We start from the raw sequence: 14366 nt of genomic DNA, 5'->3' as shown, positions 1-14366 counted from the left end.
TTTTTTTTGATCAAGTTCATATTTATATCCAAAAACCTCAGTTTACATTTGGCTTTGCCTCCAAAACATCCTGTGAATTTGCACAGAGCCACATCAAATCACAGAAATACTCATAATAAACATTGATATAAGATACAAGTGTTATTCACAGATTCAAAGATATGCTTCTCCTTAATGCAACCGCTGTGTCAGATTTCCAAAAATCTTTACGGAAAAAGCAAACCATGCAATAATCTGAGTACGGCGCTCAGAGACCAACAGAACCCAAGAAGATATCCGCCATGTTGGAGTCAACATAAGTCAGAAATAGCATTATAAATATTCACTTACCTTTGATTTTCGTCAGAATGCACTCCCAGGAATCCCAGTTCCACAATAAATATTTGATTTGCTCCATAAAGTTCATAATTTATGTCCAAATACCTCCTTTTGTTAGCGCGTTTGGTAAACAAATCCAAACTCACGACGCGCGTGCAAGTCCAGCGGAAAGTACGGACGAAAAGTCCCAGAATTTATATTGCAGGTCGTAGAAACATGTCAAACTAAGTATAGAATCAATCTTTAGGATGTTTTTAACATAAATCTTCAATAATGTTTCAACCGGAGAATTCCTTTGTCTTCAGAAAAGCAAATGGAACAGAGCTCTCTCTCACCTGAACGAGCATCACGAGCTCAAAGCATTCTGCCAGACGTCTGACTCATTCCCCTCTCATTCGGCCCCACTTCACAGTAGAAGCATCAGACAAGGTTCTAAAGACTGTTGACATCTCGTGGAAGCCTTAGGAAGTGCAACATGACCCATATCCCACTGTATCTTCAATAGGGAATGAGTTGAAAAACGACCAACCTCAGATTTCCCACTTCCTGGTTGGATTTTTTCTCAGGTTTTTGCCTGCCATATGAGTTCTGTTATACTCACAGACATCATTCAAACAGTTAGAAACGTCAGAGTGTTTTCTATCCAATACTACTAATAATATATATATATTAGCAACTGGGACTGAGTAGCAGACCGTTTACTCGGGGCACGCTTTTCATCCAAATGTGAAAATGCTGCCCCCTATCCATAAGAAGTTAATCAGCCTCTTGCTATGCACACCTGTCAAGTGGACGGATTATCTTGGCGAAGGAGAAATGCTCACTGACAGGGATGTAAACAAATTTGTGCGCAAAATATGAGAGGTGAGATTTCTGTGATCTTTTATTTCAGCTCATAAAACATGAGACCAACTTTACATGTTCCGTTTTATTTTTGTTCAGTATACATTTAGGAGACTCTGAGTTGTTGTTTTAGTTTTTGTAGGTTCTGTCTTTTTTTTATATCTGTCTTGGCCTGTTGGATAGAGAAGAGGGCACTTGGGGTGGATCTTCCTGACACGTGTCCTTGACAGGCAGTGGGTAACCAGTCTCTGAAAGGGGACTAAAACAGGGATATAGCAAAGTCCAGGCACAGTTTCTCTCTTCTCTCATGAAGTGAGGGTAGTGATAATGAAGTCAGAGCATCCGTCTATTCAGGATATGCTGTGCTGAGGATGATTCTGCAAGCATACTTCTGGATACGCTCCAGTTGATCAGAGAGGGCTTGAGTTAAGGAGCAATGCGAAGCTGGTGTTGCGTATTCCAGGCAGGGGTGAATGTAGCCTGTGTATATAGCTACCAGGTCAGCCTTTGGCACGTTGAACCTTTTTTAGTTTGCGTAGGACGAACAATTTCTTGTTTCTCTTTCTAATCATGAATGTTACTTATTCGTACCACTGCAAATTCTTTTGTACAATGACTAAGAAGTTTCACTGACTCACAGACTTGCAGGTCTTTACCGTTGATTCGTAAAGGTACTTGGAGGGTGCGGGTTTATCACAAGTAGTGTATGCGGCTTGCTCGAGGAGGACTGGTTCCTTTCTCTCCTTTTCACTGTTTGAAGTGCTTCAGTAGGAAGGGGAGGTGTTGAGTCTGTGTGTGCATGTGAGCACAGATGGCAGCTGCTCGGCCTGGCCTCACTCAGTGTGGTGCGTTACTTAACTCTTAGCGCTGCCGTCTGCTGGGTTTCTCTCCTTTTGTTGTCGTAGACTCCTCCAAAAGGAGAATGCTCTTAAAGCACAACTGAAGGCAATAAAATACCTATCTGATAAAAAATATGTGGCATCGATATTAGTCAAACATTTATACATAGTGTCAAAATTTACGACAAAATGTAAATAGGATAATTTTGTTCATAAAGTCAGTCTCGTCCAAAACTGAGTTTTGTGAGTTCATGACTTACTTGAGGGTTGTTTTGATTTTGACAATGCTCACTTGCCCACTAACATGGGATACACAGCTGCTGGGATTGCGCTCTATCCAATCTTACCGCAGAACACAGACAGTGAGACAGACCTGCCCATCAGATCTGACTTTAACATAAGATGACACATTGGTGCAGTATTTCTCAATTTAAAAAAATTACATACCTTAGCTAGATGTAAAATTGCTCTACTAAAACCTCTGCAAAAACGTCAATTAATTACAGATTTCTTTAGTTATCTTAGATTCAATCTGACTTCAATCTGTTTGAGGAAGAGATACTGGTTTTGTTCTCATGGGGGACTAACATCACTAACTGCCACCGAACCACAAGACTGAAATCTAATTTTTTCTTTAAAGGGACAGTCTGGGACATGGAAATGGCATCATCAAGAGCTGCCAAGGGTTTACATTGAACTGAAGAGGCTGTCTTGTTTTGGCCTAGATTTAAGCTTTTTGTAACTTCATCCATCTTCCAAATTCCAACTTCAGTGTAAGGCATTTTTCAGGAAGAATAGGCCATTTGACCAAGTTTAGGTGTTAGCATGATATGCACGCTACATGTGAAACAGTTGTGCTAATTTTGACCTTTTTTACATTGCACAATTTCTTTAGATAAATCATATTGATTGAGCTTTGGGTTAGTGGGCCTGGGGTAATTTTTTATTTAGATGGGAGCTTGAAAATACGTTCTTTAATGACAACTGTTGCAAATCTATAAATGAACATGTTTTGTTTTGTTCAAGTGAGTAACTTGAACTCATCTTTTGTTTAGTGGGCCACCATGTTGCTTAAAGCCCCAAAGAGTGGCTTGTACTGATGCTAACTCATTTAACTAGTTGAAAGCCATATGTTAGCTGATGTCATAGTTAACCTTTAACCATTTCCTTCTAGATTTCCTACCATTGCAGTGGGGAGGGAGCGGAGAGCGACGATTCCGAGGGGGAGAACCAGGAGCTTGCACAGATTGACAGAGGTATGTGGCCCGCTCGCTCAAACCAACCCAAGTCGTCTATGGTCTTCATTGTTACATGGATGTGTACAAGATGGTCATTTAACAGATAAAGCTACTTCTAGGTAGCACAGTATAGAAGAAGACAATAAGCTTATCGCTATCTCTGCCTCTTCAACTTTGACCTATACTCTTGGTCGCCCCCCTCAGAGAGGTGGCGGAACTGCGGCCTCACCCCTCTGGCCACCAGCCAACAGCACAACCAGGGTCCCCTCTCCCCGGCATGCCTCTGTCGCCTACGCCTCCTTCTAGACCCAACTCTGGACCACCACTCGTCCGAAGAAGAGCTGGAGCGAATCAGCCGCGGCGTTGGAGATGGCAAGAAGTGGATGCTGCACCATCACCACGTCGAGCACCACAGCAGTGCCTCCAGCGACGAGGAGGTACGGGACCTGTTCGGCTGTGGTCCGGTGGTGGCGGCCTTGGAGCCTGGGACTTGCCTGGAGGCCTCCCCCAGCCCAGTGCTCTGTAGCTCCAGCCCGCCTCGCAGCCTCAAGCCCCCACCCCCCATTCGGCTCCAGTTCCAGGTGGTGCAGCCTGCTGCCAGGCCCATTATCTTGACCCACTTTGACCAGTCAGCGGTTCCCTATACGAAGCACAGACACAGCTATGGGGGAGAAGTTGGGAGGCCGAGTCTGGACCTGGAGAAAATGCAACAGGTTAGTGTTTCTACGCAGTGTCCAAAATTCTTAAATAGCAACCGTTAGTATAGCGTTGTTCATTCTCCAATCAGCCTAGTATTCTGTGGTTTGGATAGAATCTCACATAAGTATTTGGCAATCATAGAATCACATAGCTGGGTCATGCTATGCATAGAGTGCCTTTTGGGTAGTTTAATTTTTATATAAAAGTGAAAGGGTTGATGATTTCATCTTAAATCGGCTTGTTGTGTGGAAATCAGGGAATTGAATGCAGTCTTCACAACAATGTTTGAACTTTTAAGAACATTTGTAGCTTATATATTTATGGGTAACAGGGTTCATGTGTTATGTTAAGTTTTCCACCACAAAACACCAGACAATTACTAAACAGAGTATAACCAGGGCCTCCCGGGTGGCGCAGCAGTCTGCATTGCAGTGCTTGCGCCGTCACTACAGATCTAAGTTCAATACCGGGCTGTATCGCAGCTGCCCCGCGACTGGGAGACCCATGAGGGGCGGCAGGTAGCCTAGTGATTAGAGTGTTGGGCCAGTAACCGAAAGTTGCTAGATCGAATCCCCGAGCTGACAAGGTAAAATTCTGTCGTTCTGCCCCTGAACGAGGCAGTTAACTCACTGTTCTTAGGCCATCATTGTAAATAAGAGTTTGTTCTTAACTTTTTTGGGGTAAGGGGCAGTATTTTCACGTCCGGATGAAAAGCATGCCCAGAGTAAACGGCCTGCTACAAAGCCATAAAAGCTAGAATATGCATATTATTAGTAGATAGTACACTCTGAAGTTTCTAAAACTGTTTGAATGATGTCTGTGAGTATAACAGAACTCATCAGGCAGGCAAAAACCTGAGAAAAAATCCAACCAGGAAGTGAGAAATCTGAGGTTGGTCGATTTTCAACTCGACTCCTATTGAAGATACAGTGGGATATTGGTAATGTTGCACTTCCTAAGGCTTCCACTAGATGTCAACAGTCGTTAGAACCTTGTCTGATGCCTCTACTGTTTAGTGGGGCCGAAGGAGAGAGGAATGAGTCAGGACTGCCTGTTTACTCTGGGCACCTTTTTATCCAAGCTACTCAATACTGCTCCCTGGCCCAAAGAAGTTAACTGACTTGCCTAGTTAAATAAAGGTTAAATAAAATAAAAAAGAGGCAGCGCACAATTGGCTCAGCGTCGTCCGGGTTAGGGGAGGGTTTGGCCTGCCGGGATGTCCTTATCCCGTCGCGCTCTAGTGACTCCTGTGGCTGGCCGGGCGCATCCATACTGACAGTCGCCATGTGTACAGTGTTTCCGCCGGCTGGCTTCCGCGTTAAGTGAGCAGTGTGTCAAGAAGCAGTGCGGCTTGGCCGGTCGTTTTCCAGAGGACGCATGGCTCTTGTACGGGAGTTGCAGTGATGGGGCAAGACTGTAACTACCAATTGGGGAGAAAAGGGGTAAAATGTATGTATGTACGTACACAGTTGAAGTCGGAAGTTTACATACACTTAGGTTGGAGTCATTAAAACTCGTTTTTCCAACCACTCCACAAATTTCTTGTTAACAAACTATAGATTTGGCAAGTCGGTTAGGACATCTACTTTGTTCATGACACAAGTCATTTTTCCAACAATTGTTTACAGACAGATTATTTCACTGTATCACAATTCCAGTGGGTCAGAAGTTTACATACACTAAGTTGACTGTGCCTTTAAATAGCTTGGAAAATTCCAGAAAATGATGTCATGGCTTTATAAGCTTCTGTTAGGCTAATTGACATAATTTGAGTCAATTGGAGGTGTACCTGTGGATGTATTTCAAGGCCTACCTTCAAACTCAGTGCCTCTTTGCTTGACATCATGGGAAAATCAAAAGAAATCAGCCAAGACCTCAAGAGAAATTGTAGACCTTCATGTCTGGTTCATCTTTGGGAGCAATTTCCAAACACCTGAAGTGAATTATGTGGATATATTGAAGCAACATCTCAAGACATCAGTCAGGAAGCTAAAGCTTGGTCGCAAATGGGTCTTCCAAATGGACAATGACCCCAAGCATACTTCCAAAGTTGCGGCAAAATGGCTTTAGGACAACAAAGTCAAGGTATTGGAGTGGCCATCACAAAGCCTTGACCTCAATCCTATAGAAAATTTGTGGGCAGAACTGAAAAAGCGTGTGCGAGCAAGGAGGCCTGCAAACCTGACTGTTACACCAGCTCTGTCAGGAGGAATAGGCCAAAATTCACCCAACTTATTGTGGGAAGCTTGTGGAAGGCTACCTGAAGGATGAATATGTATGAACTTTCCAATTTGTAAGTCGCTCTGGATAAGAGCGTCTGCTAAATGACTTAAATGTAAATGTAATGTAAATGTTTGACCCAAGTTAAAAATTTTAAAGGAAATGCTACCAAATACTAATTGAGTGTATGTAAACTTCTGACCCACTGGGATTGTGATGAAAGAAATTAAAGCTGAAATAAATAATTCTCTCTACTATTATTCTGACATTTAACATTCTTAAAATAAAGTGGTGATCCTAACTGACCTAAGACAGGGAATTTTTACTAGGATTAAATGTCAGGAATTGTGAAAAACTGAGTTTAAATGTATTTGGCTAAGGTGTATGTAAACTTCCGACTTAAACTGTATATTCTGTATATAAAAAGTCGAACCAGCTCACCTGCTTGACTATTAGATGTTCAATGTTTCTTTTAAATAGAAATAAATAATTTTACCATGTTGAAACGAAAGTTCAGTTCATATTACAGCGTTGACCTTAAACCTGAAGGACTAAATGTAAATTAATCACATTAAATAAGTACAATTGAAAATATCTTTCCCAAAGTAACAAAATAACTAGGGCTTTAAAATGGTGCAAATCTTGGGGTTAAATCTTCCCAGAAGTTGGACGAACGTGACATGGGATATTCCAAAAAGGGGTGATTTGAGAAAGAAATACAGTTATTGACATGTAAACACACTGCTATTTGAATTTTTAACATGTTTTACTTTAGTTTGAGTCAGAGTGTAGATGTAGGTTATCCAACTGTTAAATTAAGTGCTTTATCAAAACTTACACACAATGTTTGAGGGACATAAAAGGCACTCGCGGAACAACCCATTTCCCTTTGGGATTTTATACATTTATTATTTTGGTATGCTAGTTTTCAATGCGAACTGAGGCCTCGCGCAATTAGCCATGCTAACTACAGCTCCCTCCCAAAAAGTTAGGTGTAAAACCTATTGTGGAATGCCATCTGTTCCCTGTAGACTACATTTACATTTAAGTCATTTAGCAGACGCTCTTATCCAGAGCGACTTACAAATTGGTGCATTCACCTTATGATATCCAGTGGAACAACCACTTTACAATAGTGCATCTAACTCTTTTAAGGGGGGGGGGGGGTTAGAAGGATTACTTTATCCTATCCTAGGTATTCCTTAAAGAGGTGGGGTTTCAGGTATCTCCGGAAGGTGGTGATTGACTCCGCTGACCTGGCGTCGTGAGGGAGTTTGTTCCACCATTGGGGTGCCAGAGCAGCGAACAGTTTTGACTGGGCTGAGCGGGAACTGTACTTCCTCAGAGGTAGGGAGGCGAGCAGGCCAGAGGTGGATGAACGCAGTGCCCTTGTTTGGGTGTAGGGCCTGATCAGAGCCTGAAGGTACGGATGTGCCGTTCCCCTCACAGCTCCGTAGGCAAGCACCATGGTCTTGTAGCGGATGCGAGCTTCAACTGGAAGCCAGTGGAGAGAGCGGAGGAGCGGGGTGACGTGAGAGAACTTGGGAAAGTTGAACACCAGACGGGCTGCGGCGTTCTGGATGAGTTGTAGGGGTTTAATGGCACAGGCAGGGAGCCCAGCCAACAGCGAGTTGCAGTAATCCAGACGGGAGATGACAAGTGCCTGGATTAGGACCTGCGCCGCTTCCTGCGTGAGGCAGGGTCGTACTCTGCGAATGTTGTAGAGCATGAACCTACAGGAACGGGTCACCGCCTTGATGTTAGTTGAGAACGACAGGGTGTTGTACATCCAATCTTACTTTCCTGTTTGTTTTATATCATATTTGGATGGACTAAAGGTTCATCGAAGGGGCATTATTTTTCTTTGTTTGCCGATGATGCCATGTTAACAACTCTTGTTTGGGTATGGAGTCAGTGGACCACACCTCCAGATCTTCCAAGATGACTCAAGTGTATTTTTTTATATTTTTCTCAACCACATCTGTTATGGGTTCAAGTAAAGCATTACCTAAATTTAACTGATGAAGGTTTTCACAAAGGACAATTGACCAACAAAGTTGTGTGAGTATGTTATATCACTCAAACTGTATTAAGTACACTGAAGAACTAGGCTTTACTTTAGGGTAGCCTTGTACCACCAGCCAGACTGTAGACTATGCTTCATTACATTGAGTTTGGGATTAGGTAAAGGGACACAATAGCGTTGCTCTCGTGCACACACACACCCACACAATCCATGGCCGGGCGCTTGCCACCTCGGTGGTCCGGAGAGATGAGGGAGGCACGGACGGCAGATGTCTGCCCTCGTTTCTCACAAAAGCCAGCAAGGCAGAAGGAGAGGATTAAATAAACAACAGAAAACGACAATGACTAATGAGTCACAGAGAAGCTGGTCCAGTGATCGTTAAAATCCAATAGCCACATTGGCACAGACTATGATATTGGAAGTGTGTGTATGCGTCTGTGTGTAGGGGAGGATTTGAGGGGTCCATATGTCCATGGGTGTTTTTGGAAAAGGGAACAGATGAGAGACAGCGAGCAGCAGTGACAGGGGCTAGGGGAAATAAAAGGAAAGGATGAGGTTGTGTGTGTTTCTGTCTGATCGGCATCTGAGTGTGTGTCCGTGTGTGTTTCTACATCTTTATGTGTGTATGTAAGCTCAGTCAAGTGGAATGGGAGGTGCTGGAGGGAAAACAATAGGGGGATCTTCAGAGGTAGCTGCCAGACAATACTCTCCCATTAACCCTTTTCTGGGCAACTCCAAGTGTGCGTCCCTATGAAACCTGGTCAGAAGTAACGTACTGTATAGGGAACGGGGTGCCATTTGGGATGTGTTCTTGGAGACTCCAAATTATCAATCTAAACAAATGTCTCGACTTCTCCATCCTTCATATCAAATGTTCTCTACCTCTGTTTTGCCTTTCATGTCTGAACTGTAAAAAGTAATTTCCTGCATCTCAACCTTTCTCTGTTCTTTCTCACAAACTATTTTAGTGGACAGCACTTTCTCCATTAGAAGAACCTAGAGTACATTTTGCAACTATGTTTCCCGAAATTTGGAACTAGAGCCCCCCACTCCCACTATGCTACAATTCTGCACCAAATCAAGGACATTGTAGTCACTTGCCGACAGCTGGAAAGATGGCTGAACTGCAACATAAGATTTAAACACTTAACACAACTCTTTAAAGGAAAGTAATGGTAATGCCAGTGCACGGTGCTAGGACATACCATGAATCCAAACACCTCAACGACTAATAGTAGTAGCACCTTTGCAATAGGCTGCTAAAATAAAAGGAGAAGCAATTTAGAGGGTTTGCTATTGTCAAGGATGCAGTTAAGTAGTTGAGCGAGAAGCAAACGTGATAGTCTAAAATCAGCATACAACATAAGTGTGACAATGTACAGTCATTTACCTGACAAGATAAAAATCTGTCGTTCTGCCCCTGAACAAGGCAGTTAACCCACTGTTCCTAGGCCATCATTGTAAATAAGAATTTGTTCTTAACTGGCTTGCCTAGTTAAAGGTTTAATAAAAATAATCTTGTAATATTCTTAAACGGGTCAAAAGGGTCACACGGTTGTTTTGTCTCTACTACTAATCCACCGTGCTCACGGTAATCCGAACCCAATTGCTCAGATGTGCCACGACCCATTGTGTGTAGGAAACGATTGTCAAAGCAAACAGTTTATGTGGCAGATGTCTTTTTTGCCTGGCTGGCCACAAATGATTGGTCTGTCAGATATGCATTAAGTTCATAACTGTGCGCCTCGAAAAAAATCGGAATATCTGTCCTCAAATGACAGATGCATATACAGTTTCAGGGACGATACAGAGCACATTTTAAGAGCTATTAAATGATCACCGAACTTTCAACTACTAAACGGACTGTACAAACATTGTTGGGAAGGTTAGGGGGGGTTGGGCATGTGAGGTCCATACTGTACCTTGCAAAACTATTCATCCCCCTTGGCGTTTTTCCAATTTTTTTGCATTACAACCTGTTATTTAAATGGATTTTCATTTGGATTTCATGTAATGGACATACACAAAAAAGTCCAAATTGCTGAAGTGAAATGAAAAAAATTACTTGTTTAAAAACAGAAAAGTGGTGCGTGCACATGTATTCACCCACTTTGCAATGAAGCCACTAAATACGATCTGGTGCAACCAATTACCTTCAGAAGTCACATAATTAGATTGCACACAGGTGGACTTTATTGAAGTGTCACATGATCTCAGTGTATATATACACCTGTTCCGAAATGCCCCAGAGTCTGCAACACCACTGAGCAAAGGGCACCACCAAGAAAGCGGCACCATGAAGACCAAGGAGCTCTCCAAACAGGTCAGGGACAAAGTTGTGGAGAAGTACAGATCAGGTTTGGGTTCTAAAAAAAAATATCCAAAACTTTGACCATCCCAAGGAGTACCATTTTAAATAATTTATTAATTTTTTTTAAGAATATGGCACCACAACAAACCTGCCAAGAGAGGGCTGCCCACCAAAACTCACGGACCAGGCAAGGAGGGTATTAATCTTAGAGGCAACAAAGAGATCAAAGATAACACTGAAGGAGCTGCAAAGCTCCACAGCGAAGATTGGAGTGTCCACAGCTGGGCTTTACAGAAGAGTGGCCAGAAAAAAAGCCATTGCTTAAAAAAATATATAAGAAAGCACATTTGGTGTTCGCCAAAAGGCATGTGGGAGACTCCCCTAACATATGGAAGAAGGTACTCTGGTCAGATGAGACAAAAATTGAGGTTTTGGCCATCAAGAAAAATGTCTGGCACAAACCCAACACCTCTCATCACCCCGAGAACACCATCTCCACAGTGAAGCATGGTGTTGGCGCCATCATGCTGTGGGGATGTTTTTCATCAGCAGGGACTGGGAAACTGGTCAGAATTTAAGAAATGATGGATGTCGCTAAATACAGGGAAATTCTTGAGGGAAACCTGTTTGTCTTCCAGAGATTTGAGACTGGGACGGAGGTTTATCTTCCAGCAGGACAATGACCCTAAGCATACTGCTAAAGCAACACTCGAGTGGTTTAAGGGGAAACACTTAAATGTCTTGGAATGGCCTAGTCAGAGCCCAGACCTCAATCCAATTGAGAACCTGCGGTATGACTTAAAGATTGCTGTACACCAGCGGAACCCATCCGACTTGAAGGAGCTAGAGCAGTTTTGCCTTGAAGAATGGGCAAAAATCCCAGTGGCTAGATGTGCCAAGCTTATAGAGACATACCCCAAGAGACTTGCAGCTGTAATTACTGCAAATGGTGGTTCTACAAAGTATTGACTTTGAGGGGTTGAATAGTTATGCACGCTCAAGTTCAGTTTTTTTGTCTTATTTGTTGTTTGTTTCACAATAAAATATTTTGCAGTGGTAGGCATGTTTAAATCAAATGACACAAACCCCCCAAAAATTGATTTTAATTCCAGTTGTAAGGCAACAAAATAGGAAAAATGACAAGGGGGTGAATACTTTCGCAAGCCACTGTACCAAATCTACCTCCCTCCACAACAGCAGGAGTCTGGCATTTACGTTCTAACTTGGACTGGGAAGTAGTCTTTGACAGGATATTATACGCTTTGTTGACTGCCTTGTTTGGTTTAGCAGCAGCTGCACTTTCGTCACTTTCTTGATTTATAATTCTTATTTGACTCACAGTGGTCAGTTGCTGTGACATCATCGAATATGAATTTACTTCTAATTGTCAATGAAACCCATTGGCTGCTCTCGGAGGAATACAGTGGCTTGCGAAAGTATTCACCCCCCTTGTCATTTTTCCTATTTGGAAAAACGCCTGTGGGGGTGAATACTTTTGCAAGGCACTGTAAACTGCCCTCTATGTATGCAGTTTAAGCTGCATTCTTTGTATGAAATGGGGTATACAAATCAATTCATTATTTATTATAGTTATTATTATTCAGGTGTGTTTTGAAATGTTTCAGTAAGACATGGGACAGTATGCTGAGGGATAAAGTTAGTTTAAAGAGGGATGTTTGCTGATAATTTTTTCTAATTTCTTCCCCTCAGAAAATGCTCCTTAAAAAGAACTGTGGTGGGAAAACACGGACCATAAAGATTCGGGTGAGTTTAGATTAATCTTCTGGTTCCCACAAGGATAGTAAAATTTGGACTCCCAAGTGGCGCAGTGGTCTAAGGCACTGCATCTCTGTGCTAGAGGCGCCACTACAGACCCTGGTTCAATTCCAGGCTGTATAACAATCGGCCATGATTGGGGCGGAGCACAATTGTAAATAAGAATTTGTTCTTATTTTTAGTAAAATAAAGGATATAAATTCAAACACAAACACACAGTCCTTATCCTTTCAAACCGAGCGACAATACCCAGTCAAGATGGCCGTGTCCATTAAAGTCGCGATAAAACTGAGAGATCATGCAGCCCCATGAACAGTCTGTCTCGCTACACCTAAATGCCCCTCCAAATGCATGCTGGGATACAATCTGACACCAGTGTCATGTAAAAAATACTCAGTGTGAAATAGCTTATTATTGTGAGTATTTTTACACATATGATTGCCTTTGATTGTGACATGAAAGTGTGAAAAAGCTCACGGCTTGAGAATTCTCACTGGTCAGTTGCTTCTGCTTCAATTTTGCTTCTGTTTTATTTTGTTGCTTAGGTGGATAACATCAGTGCCTGATTGAAATTGCCACTTGAATAAATAAGTAATGATCACTTTTTAAATATATTATTGATTATTTTGCGCTTCTGTCGGGGCTGGCTAGCTAGCGTCAGGTAACTTTAGCAACTGGTTGGAATGGTGAGAGTTTATGCATTAGCATAGCGATTTAGCCACAAACCTGTTAGCTAGTTGTGAAAACTGTATAAATGGCTGAGCTCGTGGCTGTGCCACTGCGCTTGTGCGGATTCGTCTCCTCTCACCCACATCTCCACTACAGTCACTTTGATTTGACATTGTTCAAATATGTTATTTTGATAACCAAATTTATTGATCTAGCTAGCTGCCATTCTGTCCATAATATTATATACCAGCTCGCTATTTGCATGACCACAACTAGCCCTGACGTTCCTTATGCAGTCAAGAGTATGTGACCGCAACCCACCGTCTTTCAGACTTAACAGTAGGCTACCGTGGTTGCCTCTGCTGGAGCAATCCTTGAATGGAAAGTAAACACAAATAAATACATTTGTGGTAAAGCCATGTAATCATCTATCAACCACTGAGGTATATAGCTTGCTATCGATCAACACTACTATGATTGCCATGGTAGTACAATTTCACCAAAATCATCTGTTAAAACCTCTCTGGGATATGTGGGACGCGTCCCACCTGGTCAAAATCCAGTGGCAATGCAGAGCGCCTTATTCAAATAAATTACTATAAAAATTTAACTTTCATGAAATCACACATGCAAGATACCAAATTAAAGCTACACTTGTTGTGAATCCAGCCAATGTGTCAGATTTCAAAAAGGCTTTTCGACGAAAGCAAACGATTTCAACTATCCTATTTCAACCCTCCAGGCGCGACACAAAACGCAGAAGTAAAGATATAATTCATGCCTTACCTTTGACGAGCTTCTTCTGTTGGCACTCCAATATGTTCCATAAACATCACAAATGGTCCTTTTGTTCGATTAATTCCATGTATCCAAAATGTCCATTTATTTGTCGCGTTTGATCCAGAAAAACACTGGTTCCAACTTGCGCAATGTGACTCCAAAATATCTCATAAGTTACCTGTAAGCTTTGCCAAAACATTTCAAACTACTTTTGTTATACAACTTTAGGTATTTTTTTACGGAAATAATCAATAAAATTTAAGACGGGATGATCTGTGTTCAATACCGGAGGATAACTAAGTGTAGCTAGCTTTCAGGTCACGCGCCTCTAACAAAGAGTACACTTCCCTCTACCCTCATTCTGAACAGCCTGCCTTCATTTCTCAAAGGAAAAACCTCAACCAATTTCTAAAGACTGTTGACATCCAGTGGAAGCGATAGGAACTGCAAGAAGGTCCCTTAGAAATCTGGATTCCCATTGAAAAGAGTGACCTCAAAAACAAACAAACAAATTATGAATGGTTTGTCCTCGGGGTTTTGCCTGCCAAATAAGTTCTGTTATACTCGCAGACATGATTCAAACAGTTTTAGAAACTTCAGAGTGTTTTCTATCCAAATCTACTAACAATATGCATATCTTAGCTTCT

The 14366-nt window shown here is 42.2% G+C and overlaps 1 protein-coding gene across 3 annotated transcripts in view; it reads left to right on the top strand.

Moving 5' to 3' along the window:
• The window catches only part of LOC139553146 (uncharacterized), a 49018-nt gene that overhangs the window by 22025 nt on the left and 12627 nt on the right, over nucleotides 1-14366 (top strand). For 2 of the 3 annotated variants that reach the window (XM_071365113.1, XM_071365112.1), the window contains 3 exons: nucleotides 3175-3256; nucleotides 3443-3951; nucleotides 12205-12258. In XM_071365113.1, coding sequence (XP_071221214.1) covers nucleotides 3175-3256; nucleotides 3443-3951; nucleotides 12205-12258 — 645 coding nt within the window. The remainder of the gene's footprint in view (nucleotides 1-3174; nucleotides 3257-3442; nucleotides 3952-12204; nucleotides 12259-14366) is intronic. The other variant, XM_071365114.1, reaches the window with a different exon arrangement.

The sequence above is a fragment of the Salvelinus alpinus genome, chromosome 25 (genome assembly GCF_045679555.1).
Source record: "Salvelinus alpinus chromosome 25, SLU_Salpinus.1, whole genome shotgun sequence".
Taxonomy (NCBI): Eukaryota; Metazoa; Chordata; class Actinopteri; order Salmoniformes; family Salmonidae; genus Salvelinus; species Salvelinus alpinus.
The sequence above is the reverse complement of the archived record's forward strand: the minus strand, read 5'-3'. Positions and strand labels throughout refer to the sequence as shown.